Source organism: Labrus bergylta, chromosome 15 (genome assembly GCF_963930695.1).
Source record: "Labrus bergylta chromosome 15, fLabBer1.1, whole genome shotgun sequence".
Classification (NCBI taxonomy): domain Eukaryota; kingdom Metazoa; phylum Chordata; class Actinopteri; order Labriformes; family Labridae; genus Labrus; species Labrus bergylta.
In genome coordinates, this window is record NC_089209.1 from 12,749,903 (window position 1) to 12,774,188 (window position 24,286).

General features: G+C 40.3%; 2 protein-coding genes across 2 annotated transcripts in view; one reads left to right on the plus strand and one right to left on the minus strand.

Annotated features, from left to right (window-relative positions):
• Positions 1-221: 221 nt before the first annotated feature.
• On the minus strand, positions 222-12,002 carry slc22a16 (solute carrier family 22 member 16). The gene is made up of 8 exons (XM_020632899.3): positions 11,859-12,002; positions 10,306-10,782; positions 8,761-8,878; positions 6,083-6,641; positions 4,942-5,069; positions 2,778-2,887; positions 2,487-2,586; positions 222-2,304 (listed from the first exon to the last, which is right to left on the minus strand). Exons 1-8 carry the CDS (start codon positions 11,900-11,902, stop codon positions 2,122-2,124), a joined length of 1,719 nt encoding a protein of 572 aa, XP_020488555.1. The 5' UTR covers positions 11,903-12,002; the 3' UTR covers positions 222-2,121.
• A 7,688-nt stretch (positions 12,003-19,690) lies between these two features.
• mettl24 (methyltransferase like 24) overlaps positions 19,691-24,286 on the plus strand; it is a 38,372-nt gene continuing 33,776 nt past the window's right edge. The window contains exon 1 of the mRNA XM_029277147.2: positions 19,691-20,387. Within this exon, the coding sequence (XP_029132980.2) occupies positions 20,064-20,387 (324 nt within the window). The 5' untranslated portion in view covers positions 19,691-20,063. The remainder of the gene's footprint in view (positions 20,388-24,286) is intronic.

The following is a 24,286-nucleotide window of genomic DNA, read 5'->3' on the forward strand; positions in this document are numbered from 1 at the left end:
TGCTGCTCCATGTTCCCCGCATGACAAAAATAGATCCAGCGACAAATTGAATGAACCCTCCAGTTTGACTTACAGAGTGGGAAGGGAGAAACTTTATAAGGTGCTCATTTATCAAGGATAATTTAATCTGTTCGTCCACACAAATTCAATAGTTTTATGATTTATGTTTTAGAAAAAGAAATAATTAAAAAGTGTTCAATGGTCAGAAAGAAGCAAAACACTTTATTTTAGCTAAATTGTTTATTTGTCCATGATAAAAGCAAAACCATACAAGGAAATAAAAAACATTGTTGTTGGTAGTAAAACTGTTCAGAATGGAAAACTGAACCTGAGTACCGTCTGTAATGATGCCAGTTGATTGTCATGATTTTTTTTGTTCTCCTTCAAAAATAAAGCACCACTAGTGCTAGTCTTCAATATGAAAAATAAACAAATCAATAAATCAATACAGTATTGCAAAGTAGGTGACTACAGCTCTACCACAATGCTGTGGTAAAATTCCTTCCTTTGGTCCAAACTTCTTGGAGCTCACATTGAGGCTCTTGAACATACAGTACTGTTGTATTTTTTTTCTGAGTATATTTCCTTCAGCGTCTCCAGCATCTTAATCTGAAAGTAGAAATCTAAGACATCAACTATTGTTGTTACTAAAACATGCAAACACACTAACACACTCACACAAACAAACACTTACCTTAGATGAAAGCTACGCAATGGCATCATAAATGAGAACAAATTGAGGTTAATGTCAGAAAACATAAAGGTAGGTTTGAGTTACAATAAATTCACAGTGATAGCCACAATGAATGCCTTGAGATTTTAAAAGTTTTAAATGACAAAAAAGGTCTCAAAAATAAGGCAGCTGTGTTCAAGGTTGTTAGTCAACACCATATTTGATTACCTGATAGCTTTTAAAGACGACAGGTAATGCTAGCATTTAACCACTTCCTAGCAATAATTTCATGAGGTTAGCATTAAAGCTAAGACCTTTTCCATTGTGTTGTTTTGCACTACCAAACACTAATATTAGGTTTAAGCCACAGGTAAATGCTAATGAAAGCTGTTGTCTGATTGTAGCTGAGTTATCAAACATGTTTTTTTTAAACTTGAAACATGGCTTGTTGATCCATCAAGAAGTGGTGAAATTATAATGAATATGTCAGTTAACCAAATTCAAAGGAATTGATCAGAGGAAAATGGCAGCAGTGTCAGTTGTAAATTCAATTCGGTTTTTGAGAAACATTGCATCCATAAAATTTGAATACAAAAAAAGAGGAGCACAGCCATGATCAGCACTTACACTAAGTGAGTTATCTCAGCATGTAAACAGAATTAAGATTTCATGTCAATACAACCTGGGTCTCACTTTTGCAGATTTAAAAACCTGAGTTGGTGGTCTCAGTTTTAAGTTGTTTTGTAAAGAGTTTTTACAGAGACAACAAAGGCACAGAGTAAAATTATCACCCAAACTAGTTCAAGGATACAACTCAAGTGGCATTGTTTTCACACTTGACATGCATCACTATCCACAATCAGCTGACAGCACCTCCTTCCAATTGGCCTTCTATTTAAGGTGCAAGATCTCCGGTCTCTCCCTCTACTCTCTCATTTCCAGCTCTGACCTGCATCAGTACTGTGTTCCTGCTATGTCACTTGATTAAGTAATCATATTTAAAGATATAACAATTGAAACTGCAAAAAATAAGACTGACGTTCTTATAAAGTGAAATAACCTTTTACAATCCTTCATGTTTCCTTGGTCTTGGAGACTCATACATATGGCACATGATTTTCTCACGCACATTTAGTTCCTAAATGTTGTGATTGCACCTCATCTGTCACTGGCTGTTTCATTGCTGAAATCTGTTTTGCATGCAGGAGCAATTCTGTAATGTGTAAAGACACTTTAAGTATCAAACTGTTGGTCATTTGGCAGAATAAATTGTCAACTAACACATTTCAACAAGTTCTGAGGAAAGTGTGTTTTTCTACTATTTTTTTGCATCAATATAAAGCGAATCAATGACATTACTATTTTGCGGCAGGCTTCACCTCCTCTCTTTTCCCTTGTTTTGTATCCGCAAATCTTCTCCACAAGAGTCTCTCAGCTCAGGCTCCAGCTTAATGTTTATTCATCTCCAGCCCCTCCTCAGCACATTTACTGCCCTGCGCTGAGCTCTTCTTGCTGGGCTCCAGTCCCAAAGCTTCCGCCTCTTCCAAGGTGGTGGTTAGAGGTTTGCCCAGGGTCTCCGGCAACAACAATGTCAGCACTCCGATAATAAAGGCCAGGATTCCAACGATGAGCTACATGAAGATTATGATGAAAGCAAAACGCAATTAGTCCGTTTTTTTTCTCACCAGGAGTCAGGACACGCTTTTAACTAAATATTATAGCAAATAGGAACAGGATAAAAAGGTTAGAAACCCAGAATTCTACATTAAATAATGTCTGGCTTTGGAGCTTAAAGAGAACTTGTGCAGTATACCTGAGGAAGGTAGATCCAGATGTCAGACAGGTACACACAGAAAGGTGCCACCACACTGCCAACACGGCACATCATACTCCCACTACCCACTGCCAGAGACCTGGAGGGATAATACAGACGCGAGGAACACCACCAACACAAACAAGAATCGATTACTGTACTTTACTTACTTTCTAGTTTTGGAAAAGTGCAATATATCTGCAGCTGTGATTAAACAGGCTTTCATACAGTCAAACTATGTTGTATGGGGTTTTTAAAGTTTCTGTGTGATTAAAGTATGTTTGTCCTCACCTGATGATAGTGGGGTAAAGCTCACAGGTGTACAGGTAGATGAGACCAAATGCAATGGCGATTGCAAACTTTCCTGTCATGCTGAGGGCAATAGCCAGAGGTTCGATGTCCTGTGGGAAATGGGGCAATAGGTGGTGGACAACAAAGTTAATTGGTCAGTGTTTACTGGCTTAAACTATAACTTCAGTATGTTTAAATTTAAAAGAAAACATAATTCTTAAGGACATACATTTCTGCATTGCTGCAAAAATGATTGATACACTAAAGCGTACACAACTGACCTTTGACCTTCAGACTTTTTATAATTCTCCAATTATAATCAAGTTTAAAACAGCAGCAAAGAGCACCATCCTTGTCTGATCTAATAAAAGAGTGTTTAGCATGTGTTTAAACTGTACGTGAACGTGTGTGTTTGTAGATTTAAAAAAAACTGCATATACAAATTCTATACTGATGTATTTAAAAGTTACATGTTTTATGGAATGGTTGTTTTTAATATTTGTACGTGCATGATTTTCATGTTAGTATTTTGTGTGTGAGCACTAGTGTAAGAATGGAGGATGGGGGATAGATTTAAACAAACCGCATAGTCAGCAGCCTGTTAGCTTAGCTTAGCAGTTAGGGAGCAGATTTAGATTTAGATTTAACGTTTTATTTAGTGAGCTTGTGCTAGTAGGTTCATTCTGTTTAGATGGTGTCAAGCTAGCTGTTTCCCCCATTTTCAGTTTTTTATGGTAAGCTAAGCTAACAGTCTTCTGACTGTAGCCAGTCAGCAATAGAAACAACATTAGACTGGGTACTATTGTCTCTTCTGTTGACAGTTTAAAGAATATTTCTTCAAATGTAAAATGATCCTAATGAAATAATGATGACATCAGAGTATGATTCACCCTCAACACACATAAAATATGTGCTGAGTCTAAAAAGATACTGATAAATTGAGACATTATTAAGACACAGATGGCAGAGGAAGTTTAAAAAAATGGACTGCATAAACAATGTAACAGCAGAGTGAAGCAACTAGGAAGGAAGAGCTGTGAAGATAAGCTATCCTTCTCATAACACTGCCAAGCTAGCTGGACTTAGCTATTGGTGAAAGGTCTCATCGGGTAACATAATAATGTCCACTGTATCTAAGTCCTGTTTCTAAGCAACTGTCCCTTAAACAACTATTCTACTTAATCATTCTTCTTAATACTTATTCCACAATGAATCTCTTCTTTCATATTTATTTTTGTCTGACACATGGCACGTTTGCACACACATTTGTCCATGTAGTTTTTTTGTTTTTTTAAAGTTACACACAGGTATGTGAGAGTAAATCTGTATATGAGTATATGAGTAAGAGCTACATAGATGACTCTCTGTCATTGCTGTCTCCTCTGTCTCCAAGCTGCTATTTTTCAGCTCCCTGTGTCAACTCTGTTTGTAGACCACTCGGTTTAGAATGGCTTTCCATGTCAAAGGTTATATTTACTTGGAAATTACGAAGCAGCTGTTTGCCAGGCCAACCATAAGCAATGCAAATTGGGTCAGGGATCAGAACATAAAAAGTTGGAACTGTATGTGTTGTATATCAAATAAAGTAACAAGAGTTTTATTACTGTGGACAATGTCATGACAACAAACTCAAGAGCTCGACGTTCAGACAATTTGTGCCAGTTCAGAAATAGCCCCATATTACAGTTAGCTTATTCCAATATCCTTACACATGGTTCCCATTAAATAACAGTCACAACTTGATATGATAGGAGGATCTACACAGTTCAGTAAAAACAAAGAAGACTGTGAGAACAAAAGAAGCAGGGTTGTGTCCAGACTTTTTTTTGACTTAAGTCCCAACTCTGTCTGAGCAAAGAGCCAATAATAGCATTGGGAACATTGGGTATCACCAAGGGTGGCCAATTGGCTAATTACAATGGGGGGGGGGGTTGCCACCCCTCAGGGTGTTTTCATATTAGGCACGATTTTTAATAATCTAGCTGCGTTAAACAATTTTTAATAGAAGCCTTGTTACAAACTATGATTTGAAGAGCTAAATATTCACTGCAATATTTAGGTCTGTAGTTGGTTTACACTCCCACAGAAACAGCTGTTTTGATGATGTCTTCAGGGGACCCCACAAAGGTGGTTAGCATCAAGAAAATACACTGCGAGTACTTACAGAAGGAACCACAATGATGAGCATACAGGCGATCCCGGCCAGGAGCAGAGCTGGGACACAAGTATTCTTCCTGCCAATCCGGTCCATTGCAAAACAGCCAACCAGATAAGAGGGAATCTCTACAGCACCTGGAATCAGCCAGCGACAACAGCTCTCAGTCAGAGGTTATCGTAGCCTATACACACATAGATCACATTCTGTATGAGGGGTCGCCAATAACTGGCTGAAATGTTGGTCAAGCTCAGCCTCCAAAAGTGTACTTTACTCTAAGTCTCTGAATACATAGTTGGAGATAATATTTGTTCCTGCTGGAAACCAGAAGACATAAATTACATTACAGCATTACGCAAGAGTCATCAAGAGAAAGTACCTATTTAGTATGTTTATTTTTTGTTATTAATGCTATCATCATCTGCTTTGGCACAAATTAGTTCCCAAGCATGTCTAGTTTCAAGCACAGTATTTATCATGTTCAGTCTAAAGTTGATACTGGGAAATGGCCTGGGAACAAAGTCTGCTTTCAACACAACATTAAATAAGCAGTGCATCAGTTCTTGAGATGTTTACCAAAATATGTATTACAGTACAAATCTAATTTTCTTTATTAGATAAAAACTTCAGGGGAAGTATTCATCTTTCAGATGAAGAGCTGTAGCTTTACTTAATTGTTCTCAGGCTTATTTTAATGCTCAGTTACAAGAAACAAAACAGTAAACAAAGACAAACCAGAGGTCGTAAATAACAACAATACTTCAGCAAAGTTCAGCCAATGGTGAACATGATATTTTATAATACATTACAAAAACAGTAAATAGCATTACAGTGGAGATTCTCCAGTAGGACCCTTTTCAGCTTGGTAAACAGGAATGAACATTGCTAAGAGGCCTGTTTGTTTGCAAGGGAAGAGGTGGCTTTGTTATTCGATTAAACAGGCTACCTGCTCACACACTGAAACACACAGAAACACAAACCCACTTTGCCTTTAAAAGCAAACGTTTTGAAATAAGAATAGCATTTGCAAAGAGTTGATCCAAATCAAAACACAAATAAACACACAAATGGATTACCCAAAATGACATTGTATGATTTAGCTGTTTCAAAACAACCTGTTTCATGCTTTCTTAATGCAGAGTGCACTTACCAGCAAGGAAGAGGTTAACATACTGGTTTCCTCCGAGGTTGACAGAGCCCAAAGAGAACACGTAGTAGCCCAAGCTTCCAATGAACCAGATGGCCCACACCGTGCACGTCCGGCCCGCCATCCTCCAGGTGCCGAACAGATCCAGGATAGACAGCTTCTTTTCAGACTGTGTCGCCTTCCCCTCCGACTCCTCCAGCAGAGGTCTGCCATTCTCCTTTTCCTCCGGCTCCAGCAGCTCCTCCACCTTCACCCTGCTTTGAATGCCGTTCACACGGGCCATCGTGTCCAGCAGGAACTGAGCGTCCTTATAACGGCCCTTTGCCATCAGGTAAAAAGGCGTCTCGGGGAGCTTCCAGCAGAAGAAGAGAAAAGGGGAGGTACAGGTGGAGAGGATGATCTGGTAGATCCACCAGACCCGCACCAGGTAGCCGGTCAGAGCCACCACCATGATGCCGACGGCAAAGGCAGCGTGCACATGCATGGAGGTCCATGTTCGCACCTTGGTGCCAGTGAACTCTGTGACATAGACAAACACCACCACGAGGTAGCCACTGGACACCTGAAGAAAGCAGAGATGGAAGGAGAAAAGGAAAAGTTATGAAAGACGATTGAAAGATGCAAAGAGGCAAGAAAGACAGGGAATGAAGAAAAATGTTCCGTTAATGAAGCAGCTTGAATAATGTATTGGTAATTTAGGGGTCTTTATTGAACTGCATTTAAGAGGTCTTTGTGCTTTTTTGTTGAGGTGATTCTGACACAGTGTTTGGATGTTAAATATTTTAGACTTGTAAAAGGCCCTTGGAATTCCTTTAACTCACATACTGAAATCAGAGAATCATAAAATTACAGTACGGGAGCGAAATGTATTTAAAGTTTGCTTACAGATTTTGCCAGAGTATATTATAGATTATTATCACTTTTTCCTTTAATTAATGTATTCATTCATTTATATTTGGTTTACTGGTTTTGCTCGTTTCAGTGTATGATTTCCAACACAGTGACACAACATACATCAAACTGTCCACGAACAAACAGGAGCAGGAAGAAGAATTAGCTGCCCTTTTGTTATTGGCGCTCAGCTTAAGTTCAAACAAGACTGGTTATATTCTCTCACACATTCATTTAACTTCTTCTTCAATCAACTTAGCCACTCCCTCTCTACCACTTCCACCATCTCCTTGCTGTCGCTGCGACCCTCCTCCGCCCCAGTCACCTCCATTCCAGCTAAGCAGAGTTTAGATCCAGCCTCAGAAACCCACTCCTCATCAAATCCTGCATTCTTCTATCACCACACACACAAGTATCTACAGTACATAAGGGGGGGGGGGGGGGGGGGGGGTCATCCTATCCTGCTGTCAGCCTCCCTACACCTCTGAGTGCATGTCGTCATCATGACGGAGTCTAGTCGCCAAAGAAATTGCATATCTTTTCTCAAACTGTATAAAAAAATGTACACTCTTACTTGAGTCTCTCCTGCTTGAAATAAATGAAGTTATTGTTGATACAGAATCAGATGACCTACTGAAACAATCAAATGCAATCATCTCAATGTCAGATTTCTCTTAAACGTTACATGCTTGCTATAAAGTAGAAAACTGACACTATCATTAAACTACATAGGGATCACTTCTGACCATTTGCATGATTCTACAATATCTGTGGAAAGAATCACCGGACTGCTTATAATTTACAGTTACAGTATGAGTTGATATATCTGTGACACGCACATGTAGTTTTCTTTGTCAGAGTTAATAGCAGACTGATTCTTTGCTGTGTGAAATGTAGCTGGGCAGTAAGAGTGTACACTATCTGAAGTTTGATTCTATGTGAAAGCAACAGCTGTAGCTGTGGAGGACAGAGGGGGGAGTGGGGGGGGAGTGGGGGGGTAGAAGGCCAGAAGGAGTCAAACAGTGGGGCGACTGTAGTGGCTCTTTCAGAACAACTTTACTACCATGTGGACTTGAAGGAGTAATGACTTCCTTCCTTTGCCTAGTAAACATGCTTTTAATGCATTACCATACACACAGAAAAAATGAACGTGAATACATGTAAACAGAACTCGACTATTGTTTTAACATCTTATCACTGTGTTCTGTGAACATGGGGTCTGTGAATGTATTTTATTTAATGCTGCACCAACTGACCCTCACCAGTTTGGGATCTGTTTTTGTTTTGATGTTTATATTTTAGATATTTAACGCATAACATAAATATGACAAATGTTATGTTCTAATTTATTTCATTCCCTGAATTGAAATCCTTTTTGAATGCTTTTACTACATAATTAGCTATTCTTCCTTATGTAAGTCATAGTAAAAAAAATACTATACAGATTTTGGCAAAATACTTTGTACGTAAACCTATAGTTACACAGTTCTAGATATAGCCTTGTATTTTACAACTGGAGCAGACATCTGTTGATGGTTTGCATGTTGGCGGGACTGCAGGATGACTAAAAGGAGGCGGCTCTAAATGTACTAAAGAAAACTTTGGAGATTGAATAAGAGAGGAAATTGGACACTTAATTACACAGAGAGTGCATTTTCTAGGTTCTCTTACTCAAAACACATTTCACCGCAACTACTGTGAGATTCCTTCAGTGCACCGAAATTGGCATCCAAAAACAAGAGCACATATGATACATACAGTATGTAGGCATAAATACACTCTGTACTCACCATGGCGAGGAGGAAGCGCAGCACCATAAAGAAATAATAGTTTCCAGAGAACGCCACAGCCACCCCGAGCCCAAACTGACAGAGGCTGGTCAACATCAGAATCCTCACGCGACCGACTCTGGAGGAGGGAGGCACCCAAGGAAGAGAGAGGAAGAGAGACAGAGGGTGATAGACAGTGAGAAAGAGAGTTTATGTATTAAATATTGTCATTTCTTTGTCAAAGATGTGTTAGGCCTTTCAGGTGCAGCACTCTAGTATAATGCTGTAAGCAAGGTGTCACTAGATGAATATTATAACCGAGGCATTGCATGTTAAATATCACTGATTAAATAAAGTTTCAGGTACAAAAAGGACATTTTAAGGCCACTGAGCTACTCCTTATAATGTTAGCTGTGATGCGATCAACTTTTGGTTGGAAATGTAGATATTTTTGTGTAGATCAGGCAGAGATGAAGTCTAACACCAATATTCTTAAATGATAATGTTAATAATAGCTCGAATGGGGCGCTGGTGGTGCAGTGGTTAGCTCGCGCGTCCCATGTATGGTGGCTGTAGTCCTCAACGCGGGCGGCCCGGGTTTGAATCCAGCCTGTGGCTCCTTTCCGGCATGTTAATCCCCTCTCTCTCTCCCTGATTTCCACCTCTATCCACTGTCCTATCAGTCCATTAAAGGCACAAAAAGCCCCCCCCCCCCCCCCCCCAAAAAAAAAAAAAATAATAATAATAGCTTAAATATGCCTTTCAAGGGACCTGAGGACACTTTACATCAGAACACACAAATAAAGACTACACAGTTAACCAAGTCCATAAACTGAGAGAACCAGCGGGTTTTCAAGAGTTTTTTTCAAACATGTTAAAGGATGTAACAATGTGTGGGGGCTGTGATGATGGTCAACTCGTACAAAAAAAACATACAGTCATCAGCACTTTATCTTCAGCGTCTTCTATTTTAACTCTTGAAGATGATTGGGCATCACAGTGGACAAAGCCAGAGTGACGTCAGTCATCTGTTACTGCGACAGCTTTGGAAGCCTGTCGATGGCTGGAAATGCTGTCTCACCCTAACGTTCAGTCAACCTATCGACAGAGAGCTGGACCTGAGGCTAGTTTTAAGCCTCTTGACAAGCTTTTACATCGTGCCCGCCTGTCAATCAGGTCAGCCACGAGCCAAACTATGCATAACTCGTATAAATCTAGGCCAAGTCACCTGATCCCTCCAAAGTGTCCCAAGATATTCCTCCAGTCCCATCATCCACTTTTCTTACCAGTTTATCACACTCATCACTTCTTTCATACGTGTACTGCCTATGAGTTAACTATATTAGTATTCTTGTGCCACTTGACACGAGAGATAATGTTGTCATCATGTTGAGGAATAAGTGTCTCCTAAGGCTATATAAAGAGTATCCGGTCTTGGCACAAGGGTGAACAACTTCCTAATAAGGTGAACCTTTACTCCATGTGCCTTATGTGCTATAATTTACCTTCAAGTGTTATTTCTCTCTGCCATTGTACCCACCAACTCCTTCTCACAACTCTGCCCACCTGTCAGCGATGTCCCCGAACACGAGCGCTCCAACCAGCACCCCGAGCATGAAGGTGGGCTGGCACAGTTTGGCCAGCCACCCATTCTCACACACCAAGTCCCAGTCCGTCACGATGCTCTGGTAAACCTCAGTGCGGTCGTAAACAAAGTTTCCATTGCAGGCTTCCACCGTTTTGTTGCCGTCAAAGTCATACGTGAAGTGTGTTGGGTTGGTGCGTAGGGCGCAGTGGCACTGGCTGAGCTCCCACTGCTCTCCTTCGGCCGTCCTCACCACCAGAGGCCCCATCGCCTCCTTGAAGGCTGGCAGGAGGTCCGTCAGACTAGATCCTGTCAGGTTACCGTACAGCACGTCTGTGATGTTGCTGGGCACGCCGCACACAAAGTTTGGGGTCTCCACTAAGAAGACGGAGGCCAGGTAGTGGATCCCGCAGGCTACGGCCTGAAAGACTGCAGCAAAGTACAGACATGCCTGAAACCTAGAGGGAGAGAAAATGTATTAAACATCTGTTTAAACCAGAGGTGAAGAAGTGATGACGAGTGATATGGCAGCTGAGCAAACAATGGTCATCTTTACACTGCGTCCCATAATAAATACATATAGGCTAGCCGATTTGGCTCAGCTAAAAAATAAAAATTTAAGAGAATCACAAACAGCGGCAATTTGAATGGCTGCTATAAGAGAAGCTATGCTTCTTTATTAAAGGTTTTATATGTGATTTTTTGATCCAGCAGATGAGCACCAGCATGAAACCAAAACAACTTGCTATGCCAAATGCTAGCAATCTTTATTATGCTCCTATCTTCACACTGCATGTAAATTTACCCGAAATGAGCGTGATCTAGAAACACAGTTCAGCAGTGAGTACAGTAGCCTATGTTACTCTTCTTTTCTCTAGTCCCTCAATTAAGCAACTTTTATTTGGGGGAGGAGTCAGCCGGCCGTCCTGGCAATGTCAACAAACTGAAGATAGAACTCGGAAAACATCACAGACAGTGGGACTCGGGTGTTTCACCCATTGTAGACAGTCATTACTCACAGAGTTATTTTCAGAGGATATACTTGATTTCTATTATATTTAAGTGTGAAAAATCGCATATAAAGCCTTTAACAGCCTTTAAAGTGTTGCCTTTATTTTCCCTGAAATAGTTACACTCTGGCAGCTTTGATTTTTAGTACACTACAGTTAAGACGTGTTTCATCATCACTTCAAATGGAGAAGCAGTTCTAATAACAATTGAAATGCTACATCATTATATTCCAAAAATCGCCACACAGTACACAAAAGTGAAGACTGAGCCTTCATTAATCATAGCCATATGGTAGAACAAGAAGTTGGGCTATAACTGTTCAAAATCAAAGTAAAGTGGCATGTAAAGGAAATGACCTCCAATGTTGTTTGGATTGTTTGTTTTCAAAAACGATTTTGTACGATGGAATAAAAATAACTTTAGATGTTAACAACTACTCCAAATCTTCACAGCTTGGTGCCATAATAAATACACCAACTTAGTAAAGACTTGACAAAGAGTACAGATGCATCTGAGAGCCTACCTTTTGAAATGTCCAAGCTCGTCGAATATTCTCTCCACGGTCATTTTCTGACGAGTTTGTGCCTCGAGGCTCCCGGTTGCGTCTCTCTCCTACAGCTGCCAAAGGGATCCCGAGCCTTAATGCCAGATCATGTTCGAGTGTGGCTTTCACGGAGAGGAGTGAGGGGTAGGAGGGGCGCGCACACTCACTCAGCCCACTTTCTTATTCATCTCTTTGAAATCACTCATTTGCCTTTCTAGTGGTTTATAGCGCGTCCCGAATTACATCATTTATTTTCATATAATGTAGCCATCCTAAAGTGTTTTCTCAAGTACCATCAGTTTTAATTGCGACAGAAGACTGAAATGTAAAATTCACAGTGGGATTAGCCTACCTGGTTATTTTTCTCTGGTTGTTTTAACAAGTCTCACATTTAACCCCAACAGTTGTTATATTGTGTTGTTTAAGAGTAAAGAGGCACTGAGCAGTTCTACTATGATGCACTGGCGAGAATATGAAAGAAAATGAAATGAAAAAATGAAAAATGTTGTCCAAGTGTTTTGTTTTTTTTAGGCCTATCTTTTTATTTGGCTGGTGTAGAAAAACGTCTTTTATTAGAGTACAATGGAATAATAATGACATAATAACTGTGAAAACTCGCATTAGTTTGCCATGTTTGTGTTGTGTTGCTATGCCCTCAGTAGTGTCTGAGAGGGTGAAGCTGTGGCCTCAAAGGCAAAACTCCAGGGGAAAATGTCTGCAGCTTTGCGTTTTTTTTTTAAAAGGCAAAACATTGCCAAACATATCTATTGAAAAAGAAGTCTGTAATATACAAGCAATAACACAATGTCTTTCCCTGAATGAACTCACCGATGGCAGAGCTCTAACATTGTGATGTAAACAGTTAGTTTGTAACAAGAGTAGCATAAGGATGAGGCCAAATGCTAATCTGCCAAAAACTCTAGTTCCTGGAGAGTCCGCTTGAAACCTATTCAGGAAATGTGAATCAAACCATATAAAGCTAAAATTGGCTTCCAAAAACAGCTGCATAGTAAGGACCAAAATGCCAAACTAGAAACTCCCATATAACGGTCAATAAACCAATCAGAGACTTTGTGATGGCTATGTCCATTGTTCATATGTTCATCTAGTCTTTGGTATGTAAGAATAGCTGTTTATTCTGTTGTTGACTTGCCTGGCACAACATCAACAGCCTAACACTGCGTCTCTGACATCATGGAGCCATATTTCTTCCGAGGTGTTACCCTGTAAGAATTAACCTTTTGAAAAGCCAATTAAACCAACAGCTGCTGTAAATATGCCTGGTGTTTACAACATGAGCACAGTAGTAATGAGCAGCTGAGTTTATAATCATCACAAGGTCACAGTTATGCTCCAATTGGGCAACATGCTGCATCCCTACCGTCGTCCCTATTTTTTACTCGCTGTCAACCAGAGTCGCAACTGACCACACTTCCTCTCCAAGATGGGTTTTTTATCTTTACCAGTAAATCTCTGACCCAAAAGAGATCAGAACAAGCTCTGATCTGAAAACTAGGAAGGTCTTGTCGGCTAGGTGGGTGAATCGAGAATTGCTTTGAGTAGATATTGATAGTGGGTCGTTGTCAGGCTTTGTTTGGGCTGAGCACTTAAATTTCAAAGATGAATGAACGCCACCTTCAACTTAATCTTTCAAAGACTGAGTCCCTTCTCATCCCAGCCAGTCCCTCTATGCAACCACAGATCAAGATCCAGCTTGGAACAACCAAACTCATGCTCAGAAAGTCTGCCTGGAACCTGGGTGTCATGATTGATGACCAGCTAACATTTAAGGTTCAAGTAGCTTCGATTGCCCGGTCATGTCGATTTGCCCTGTACAACATCAGGAAGATCAGACCTTACCTGTCAGAACATGCTACACAGCTCCTGGTACAGGCTCTTCACTCATTGATTATTGCAACTCTTTACTGGCAGGTCTTCCTACATGCACTATCAAACCTCTGCAGATGATACAAAATGCAGCAGCACGACTGGTCTTCAACCTTCCTAAAAGAGCACGTCACTCCGCTGTTCATCTCCTTACACTGGCTCCCAGTTACTGCTCGCATCAAATTTAAAACTCTGCTGCTCGCTTACAAAACGGCTCTTCCTTACTTTAACTCTCTCATCCAGGTCTACACTCCCTCCCGCCCACTACGCTCTGCCAATGAAAGGCGTCTGATCCAACCTTCACAACAGGATCCTAAGTCTCTGACTAGACTCTTCTCCTCTGTCGCCCCCCGGTGGTGGAATGAACTTCCAAACTCCATTCGATCTGCAGAGTCCCTCTGCACCTTTTAGAAAAAGCTAAAGACCCAGCTCTTTCATGAATACCTACTAACTTAATGATGATAGTCTTGATATTATTGATGATGATGATGGTTGTGACGATGGTTTTTTGTTTGATAATGACGACTTATAAGATGGTTTCTATACTGATTAGAGCTCTTAAGAACTGCCCTCAATGTTGTGCTTTGCCTCTGGTCACTTCCTGTCAGCACCTGTGTGTCCAATCGGACTCAAAGCTGATCGTTTCCTCTTACTGACATTGTTCCCTTTTTTCTAGATCCTTGCTTGTGTTGTACTTACTCTCTGATGTACGTCGCTTTGGATAAAAGCGTCTGCTAAGTGAATTGTAGAATTGTAGGTCAAGTGAAGTGCAAATAAAACCAAACCAGCTGGTGGAGGAAGAGAGGAGAGAGAGAGATGTCAGAGTGGACGCCACTTAAAAAAAGCTGAGGCCTGATTAACTCAGTTTCCTGAAGTCCTTCCCGACTCTGGAAGGCTGTGGCTCAGTTGGTAGAGTCTCTCAACTCTTTAAACCAGAAGGTCGAGGGTTCGATCCCCAGCTCCTGCAGCAACATGTCCGATGTGTCCTTGGCAAGACACTTAACTCCAAATTGCTCCAGCTGCTTCGTCGTTGGTGTATTAAAGTGTATGTATGGGATTAGTTACTTCTGATGGTCTCACTACATAGCAACCTCTGCCATCAGTGTGGGAATGGGTAGGTGTGACATGCGGTCTACAAGCTCAAGTCCATTTACCATTTACCATCTATTGGCTGCTGAGCCAGGAAGTTAAACCCAACCAAACCAAACACATGCAGGCAGAGAAGGCAGGACGTCACAGTATACAGTATATACTAAATGTAGATAGCTTAAATGCTGTTATAAAGCGGGACTGACATACAGTATTCTAGGTTCTTAAGTTGTATATGTGAAGGGAATAATTTATCATTACAATGCTTCTGGACTGATCACCATCTGAAAAGAGAAATCCATTCTATATTTCAAGTTCAAATGGCCTATTTTATTACCACAGAAGCATATTGCATTCACATGAGAAAAAAACTGCTCTGATTCTCATAACTTATTGTACCCAACTTGTAGTCCAAACCACCAGATTTTTTACTTTGGTATGCCATTTTACTTAACTCAATATCACAAAAATCCCAGGGTAAGTGTGAATAAGTTTCTCAAACCCCAAGTCAACCTCACTGTCTCTGTTTCTGCCAGAGCCCCTACTGGTGACTTCGATTAATTATTGATTTGTGCAGTAGATGTGATTTCAAACCATGAACGTGTTTGCTTTAGCCATCGCACTAACATGTCATCAACCCCGCTCTGTCCGATAGGATACTGACCAATGAGATATGACTGAAGAAGGTATTCTAAAAGAGAAAAACAGAGAATACAAAGGCAGCAAGCTTGAAATGTCATTTTAATGTGTTAGATGTAACATTTAAAAAACAAATACATAATTTACACAAAATGAACGAGACTCATTCTGCATAGACAACATATTTTTACAATAGTAGTAGATTAAGGCCACAGACAGGTGTTCATAAAATTGGAGCTAAATCATGTGCTGTTGACACAACCTTCTACTGACTTTGACCTCTTAGAGGAGGCGTGGTCGACACTGTTGCTATGGGAAAGTATGACACATTATTTCAAAAGCTATGATTGGTTGATGAAAAAAAAAGTAATACACATTTTTCTCTTAGTGATAACGGGCATAGGACAGTGAAATCATTTAGTCTAGTCAGAGAATCTAGTTAGACTTTGATTAACCATGAACACTATTTTATGAAAATCAAGTTATGGACTAAATCTCTAACCTTGAATCAGTGAACAGTGGAGTAGACCACATTAAGAGGGACTCACCATGCATGCCTCACTTTGCACTGAAGAAAATTTAACATGGTCTTAATACATTTTTGTTGACTGTTCAGCCTTGCTATAATTCATTAAGATTTTTTCAATTAAGACTCCTGTCTTGCTTCAGACCTCTGTGTGTGAGTCCTTCCATACTGTACCTTTATATCTGTTTTCTCATGTTTATTAGCAACAAAAGTAATAATAAGTCATTTCACTCTTATTGATATTAGGTGGCTGGAATAGTGCTGTGATTGTTTGTGTGAAAACCTATCTCTGCGCCTTTCCACTGTTTTAACCTCATCTTTAGAAATTCTTAAACTTTTTAACAATCCTCTTCACTACTCCTGACAGTTTTTCCCATTAGAAGCTCTCTTAAGGACTAAGATGCTCTTCATGATGTCATGATTCATATTATTTTCATAGAATTACATCAGTAAGAGCAACCCTTTTACTTAGTAGGCTTTGTGAATAGCGCTACTAGGGTCCAACCTCTTTTTGCTTTCTAAGGTATTAGGGGGGAAGCTAATAAAACGTAGCATCATGTGTCACTTAGGATAAGAATTGTCCTTGTCCTCCTGCTATATTGTTGGCTAAATGTGAAAAACTTAAACCGATTTTTTGTCACCGGCTGAGGTTAATACTCTTATTCAGTCTGAATGTATTCAGTAGGTTGAGAAACAGGTTGTAAGTGTTTCTTATGTTTTTTTCCTAGGTTGCAATAAGTTCACTATGACAGTGCACAAGGTGTTAAGTTGGCATTACTCTGGCTGAGCAAGGGCCAGTGTGCATTCAACTTAAAAAATAATATATACATAACATTCACCTGCTCCTGTCACAAATGGCTGCTTCCCACTGAGCAATAAATAAGTGTGTCCAGGTCTCCAGCAAACAGCAGGCCTTGATTTCGCTGAGCAAATGGATCTATTTCAGGCCAGTTAAATCTAGTTTACTCTGAGTGTTGTGAAACCTGAATACACCACATCACTATCAGAAGACCTGTTGTTTGTTTACAAGATAGCGTTCAGTTAATCCTACCTGCGGGCAACTTCAAGCCTTTATCTTAGATTCTTTGAGCTAGAGGGTAAGTTTGATGTTTGTAAAGCTCACCTTTTTTTTAGCCTTTAAGCACACATGGGAACACTCATTGTGTGAGCTGAGTTCATTCTGTCAACATTTTCTGTTTTAAATCTGCTGGGAACAAATGCTTCTCGGAAGCATTATGTGTTATTGTGCTGCTGATATTGTTATGTGTGACATCTTCAGTGCAGTTTGTGTTGTGAAATTTTCAGACTGATAACAGCCAGATTATCATGTTTTAGATTTTCTGCCATCAAAATAAACACTTTCTTTTGACAGTGGCTTACCTTCTTGCAGTGCCTTCAATTGTCTTTGGTTTATCTCTCGAGTTAAAAGTGGGCCTCTGCCTGACTTCTGTTTGACCAATGCGCTGACTTTTGCATTCTGCAAAAAAAGGAGGAGCCTATATATGTGTGCACTGGACAATAGGAAAAGAGAGGAGGGTAGAGTTTAAGAAATGAAGGCAACAAATAAATAAAGAGAGAAAGGGAAAGAAAGGCAAAAAGAGGACAGACACGTTTGCATTCCATGTGGCAGTGGATTTCAGCCAAATCATTGCAATATGTGAAATTCTGTCTAAGGGGAAAATCTGTGTTCAATTTGAAAAAAGCCACAACAGAACGAGGGTTTCAATTTACACAGCATCTGTCTAACAGGCTTATTTCTCAGCCTTTTGGTCATTCTTGTAGTTTAAACGATATATGTACCTACCTTTCAGCACACACTGTACCTTACAGTCAGACTTGTGTAAAAAAAAATACACAAAGAGGTTTGTTCACAAACCAAAGGTGTCCTTGCTTTGCCTCATTTCTACTTGAACGGGTCACAGTCAGACTAACACATGCGCATTCTTTCTTGATCCTCTCGTTGCTCCGAACAGCAGGTACATTACACGGTGACCTACATCACTTGAAGAGTTCAGATTGGGCCATAACCCGTTCTATATGGAAGTGTGAAGTGTTCATGACTTACCACTGGAGGGCAGTAGAGATTGGTCTTGGTATCTGTCATCAACCTGTTTCATTCTCACTTGGAGGTACTTGTCCATGCTTAAACTAAATCAAGGATCATTTTAAATGGTCAGAACTATATTCAGTCCCAGTAAATTAAATTGACCTCTACAAGGAAAACTCCACAAGTCTAGCATGGGTTACATTAAATAGATCAATGGATGTACAAGGGTTTTCATACCTGTTATATATAGACGTATAAATAGTTCAGATATAGATGGATTTAGAAAGTACCTAAACCCGGCCATCAGCACCAGTCTTATTGAGTTATTTAACATCATTGTTGTCATTTACCAATCATTGCTTAATTAGTGCCTTTCAACCTTTTAGTGATATTTTAGTCTATTATGATACCTTTATGATATTCTTCTTCCCTGTCAATACTTTACACATCTTTGTATGTTTAAAAGCACATTTTGTATCCTAAGACACCAAAGTATGGTGCAATTTTGCTTCAAATTCCCATGCTAATATAAATGAATTTATATAGAGAGCAGATAGGTATTTTATGTCCTCATAAGGGGGCAGTAGAGAGCTCAATTAAAGCTTATATCCACGAAACACAAAAGACCGCCAGTGATTCTAACAGAGCAGGAATGACACAGCCTTATCATTATCACTCATTTCCTCTGTAAGATGAAGCTGTGTCAGGGTGATCTGTGAAGCTTACTCCCCCTCAAAGTGAATCTGTGAACACTGCTTTTCTCCTTCCAAATATAATCTGCTTCAGCATTCCCCATAAATGATGTGTGTTGTCTTAGTGTAAAATATCAATAACACATTTATTAAGCAGACACACAAGACGGGGCTCTGATTATCAGTTTGTTCAAACACAACAGCAGATTTAGCAGTCTCTGGAGGGAAATCAATGACAAAGATAATGAAGTAATTTGAGAACACAATGAGGCAAGTGTTGGCTTACAAATCAATTATTTGAGAATTAATGCCGAGGAAAATAAAACACAGGAGAAAGTGTAGTTTCCAGAGAAACGTAGGAGTCGCATTAACAGCAGAATCTGTGTAGGAATGCAAACAGAAGAAGATTTAAAAAAAAAAAAAAAACATGTGCTCTTAATTGTATGATTAAATTGTGCAATTCATGCAAGACTAATGTTCAACAAGCGTTATGAAATGCGATAATGAAATGTTTGTGTGACAAAACAGCTTTGCTAAACCAAACACAAATGCACACCAAGTTGTACCTCTTAAACTGCAGATTTCATACATTTTGCAACAATAAAAAAGAAATATGAGCAATATCATCCATGCTGCTAATCCAGGATAAACTCTGCCATGATGGGAGAGGCAGCCTGTTCGCAGATGCTGAGAAGGACCTGCATGGACCCGTGCAGCTGGCCCTGCCCATGTCTAGAGTTACAAAGTAACCCGAGAGTCTGCAAGGCGGGACGGGACGGGCAACCCCAGGGAGGGGGCAGAGCCACAGAGGGGTGTGTGTGTGAGTGAGTGTGTGATGTGATCCTCATAGAAAGAAAAGAAAGCAAATTAAAGGGGCGTGTGTGTTTGGGGAAAGGGGGGGAACATTAGCGTGTGAGGAGGGAGTTCCCAAAAGTTTTCAAAGAGTGCAGCACACATTGTACTTCTGGTTCTGTGTGCAGAGTCTCATGACCCACACATACACTCTTACACACACACACACACACTCACACACACACACACACACTAGCAAGCACATAACCATTCGTTCACGATGCAGCAGGCACACATGTGTTGGATATTATGAGCGAATGTGTTCTTGACATGCTCATTAACTTACAACACTATGTGTAGTGGTGGACTTTGAACCTGAAGGGAATGAGAGGCTGGACGAGAAGAGAAGACAAGACGAGAGAGGACGAGGGCAGAAGAAGAGAAACATCTGTGACAAGAAGGAGAATGGGATAGCAAAAAGCAAAAAGGAACTTAAAAAATAGTGGTTGGACATGGGCAGAGAGAGACTCACCTGGGGTTTGCTGCTGCGTTTATGTGTGCTGCTCACAGCTGTGTGTGTGTGCATTCATGTTTACTTGGAGACAGGTTGGCGTGGAACACCTGCACCCCTTGCACTGGAACATCTCATCCTGTCTAGCCAGAACCGGGGCCAACAAAGCAGAACCAAACAGGTCCCTGCAGAGGCAGGCAAGCAGGACAGAAGCATTAAAAGGAGAATCTCATACGTCCGGACACTCAAGAAGGACAGGAAGAGAGACGAGGACAAAGAAGACCCCTCACCCCCATGCTGCCAACCTCCCCGCCCACACAGAAAGGTATGTTTAAAAAGAGTTTAATTGCTGCACTTAAGATTCTTGTAAGGGTATCTGATCCTGGATCAGTGTAGTAGGAGACAGAGCGGCTCAATAAGGAGCGTTGACTGCTTCTCTGTGAGCTATACTGGCTTAAAGCTCAGTAATCCCAGGAGGGTGATGAAGGGAGAACAGGCAGCAGAATCGATGCGCGTTCAATAAGCGCCTCTGAAATGCGCTGAGGTTTAAAAAAACAAAATCTGTCACCAGAGATTCTGGCAGAGCACAGCTGAATTTATGTTCAATTTCTTGATAACTCTAAGAGGTATATAGGCTTCACAGGAGAAAGGAAAACTGGGTAAATACTTCCCCTCTGGCTGTTTGTGCATGATTTGAAAATCTATACATACTCAACTCTAACAAAGACCCATTCAGATGCAATGTCTAGCAGCACAAACACAACTATTCACACACACTCAAAGAGCTTGATCTTTGACCTATGAAGGGTGTGTTAAAGTGCAAGCTCTCCCACTTCCTTCTTTGGGTGCCCCTTTATGCCTTTTACTTTTTCCCTCCGAGTTTCCTCTGAGCTATTTTCTCACATTTTTATTTTGTCATCTGATCCCTCCATCAATCATTTCCGTTATGTTTCCTTCACTAATATTCACCCCTCACTCACACACACACACACACACACACACACACACACACACACACACACACACACACACACACACACACACACACACACACACACACTAACACACACACACACTCTCTCTTTCCTTGATCTTGCTTTCTTCCCTCACTCAATCCCCCATTGTCTCTTGATTTTCTTCTCTCACTTTGGGGTAAGTGATGCTTGTTTCACTTTTGTTTTTTAAATCTTTAATGAGCTAAACCAACTAGAGACTGAGGAGCGAGCACACTGGTTTTTAAAATGCCATGAAATCACTGCAGGGCTGTTATGCCACGCCAAGAAACGGGCACTCATGTGCAATCAATATTACATACCACCATATGCTCACTCTGCCTGCTTCGTAACCAAAGATTTGTCACATAAGATGCCCTGGAGGGGCCCTGATGAAATATCTGTGTCATATGCTGCTGCCATTTAACTCCTCATCTTTACACCTCTTCTGGTTTTTTTTTTTTTTTTTTTTTTTTTACGCTTTAGGCTTTCATCTGAGCAGATCACTGTTGCTCTTTCCTTCTGTCATGTTACCTCGTTCTCTGTGCTCTCATCCTCACTCGTTCTTTTTCATCTCTCCTGTCTGTCTCAATTTAAAACTTCGGTCTCGCCTCCCACTTCTAACCCATATTGCTCCTGTTTTTTTTTTTTTTTAGCACTTTCTTTAACTTTTTTTCCTCTCCCTTGCTAGCTTTTCTCTCACATGATAGAAGGGCTGTTGCTTTGCAAGGAAGGTGAGGAGGAGGCTTTCAGTGAACATAATGAATTGAAGGTATTGGACTTTAACCTGCCATTCCGGTTAAAGTTCAGGTTTGAGAAATAGTCTCCTGCACCCTGCCAATCCGCATTCGAAAAATATTTAAGAATTGTTTTAAGGTTACTTGTTTTTTTCAGCCTCCTAGACAATGTATTTGGCATGAGATTGCATTACTTTGTCCCAGAAGTCTTCATACAGTTTGAAAGTTTTATTTTTGTATGTCTCTTATCCTGCCATGGTGTTGTGCATCTTTGGTTCAAGTGTTTCTACCTTTCAACAGTTTGTGAAAAAAATCAAATTTTGATCCTGCAAAGCATCAAAATAAATATTAGCTGCACCTCAAAATCATCTATTCATGAGCTGCTGTTGCTGTCACAACGTTTACATCTACTGGAACACTGATAATAAGTATGGAAATGTTGTCTCTGGGTAATATATGCAATTCTATAGCTAATTTCCCTACATGTACAAAAACATATTTAAAGCACTGTGTATCAAAGTTTCAATTAATATAGGAAATACTGGTTGAAAAACAAATCTCTACAGCAAATGTCAAAGGACAGTGGGTAGAGTTGGAAATCAGGGAGAGAGAGAGTGGGGAGTGACATGTGGAAAAGGAGCCACAGGTGGGATTCAAACCTGGGCCGCCCACTTGGAGGACTACAGCCTCCATACATTGGGCGCGTGCACTAACCACTGTGCCACCGGATGTTTCTATATTGTTATATTGGTTAATTCTGCATGTAAATCTGCAAATCACAAACCATACAGCGGCTGTAGATTAAATTCTTACAGTGTTGTGATTTGTAGTGAGGATAAAAACCACCAATAATCAAGACCCTGAAATGTTTGGGTGTGTAATGGACAAATGTTGAGTTTTCATATACATCCCCTGATGCGCATTGATTTGCCTTATTTTTACCAAAGTGTTGAAATAAAGTATTTTGTATCATTATTCAGTCCATCAGTTTGGTTAACTGAAACAAACAGACACGTCTAAGAAATGTTGAATGTGTTTGTCAGCTGTTTACGGCGTCAGATGTAGCTGTGTTACATTTTATTTGATCCTGGTTCAGATAAATATAACCTTACACCTGTCTTGTTGAGAGCACCATGTCATCTTACGTCATCGCTTCAGATTCCCCTATAAATGATTTAGTTGATTGATGACATTTTTCAAGTTTATCAATGAGTCCAAGGTGACACTGCTTCACAGCACAACACCAGCTGCTCCTGTATCTTTACTGCAGATGGAAAATGTCAAAAGTTAAGAATTTTTAGCTTTGAGGCTCTGTTTGAGCAAAATGAATCAAAAAATCATTCAGAAAGGCAAAGCTCTTCTCAGAAATAATTCAAGAAGTTGACAGGTGACAGGACCGACTGCTGCTGACAGATTCTCTCGCCCTCCATAGTGTAAGAGAGAGAGAGAGAGAGCCTAAGGGTCTGTTTTTTGTAATAACCAATCTAAAGGAAATCTTATCTCTTAGCTGTCAGGCATCCACATAAACACCCTCACACACAGTCCTCTTTAATCATTTACCTCTTGCAGGCTTTCTTCCCTGCTGGGTAAAGTAGAGGAGGGGATGAGTTGGTAAATAATAGACAGACAGAAAATGTGTTAAGATAAACAACAGCAGCAGGTATGAAGGTAGACACCACACCAAACGGTACATGAAAAAGACTGAAGGGAGAGGACACAGCATGCACCGATGACTCAGTGCATCGTCACTCAGCCTCCTGACTTTAACATTTAATACTGCCTTATGTCACTGTGACGCATGTACACACAAATCATTCATACTCCAACGCATTTCTATATTTCAAGCTGAAAACTTTAAAGAGCTTGAAAAATACAAGAAGCTGCAGGCGGCTCGAGAATCTCAGCAGAAGTCATCAGATGACGAATATGCAGATTTACATGCCAATGCATTTGATACTCTCCTACTGCCATTGTTGGGAGAGAAAATGCTGCTTTTGACTTGTTGAATAAGATAAGAAAGTACATCATGTGAAGGCAAATACAGCACCAACAGGATCCGTCTTGAACTTGCAGTGAACTACAACAAGTGTCTCATTACTGCTCATAAAGTCAAACATCTTCAAAGTGTAAAACTTTTCTGTGCGCTGAGAGAAACATTTTGGAACAGGCAAATTGAGCCTATAGTACCCCGAGTCCAACTTTTGCAAGTATATCTTTTTTTTTTTACAGCTCTGATGTGAAATATTATTTTCTTAACTCACTCATCCCAATGCAAACTACTGATATAAGTCAAGTACAAACATCGCCAAATTGATTTACGGATTAATTATTCATGTTTAACTGATTTAAATAGAGCCCGTTTTTTTCCCTTATCCATCTAATCAATTCTCCTTGCCTGTTCATCCCATTAGGGAATGTAGGTACTGTGAGCGTTTGAGAGCTTCATAGCCAGAAGAATTCTGTGCAAGAGTCACTCAGAGGTTTCTCACTCATAG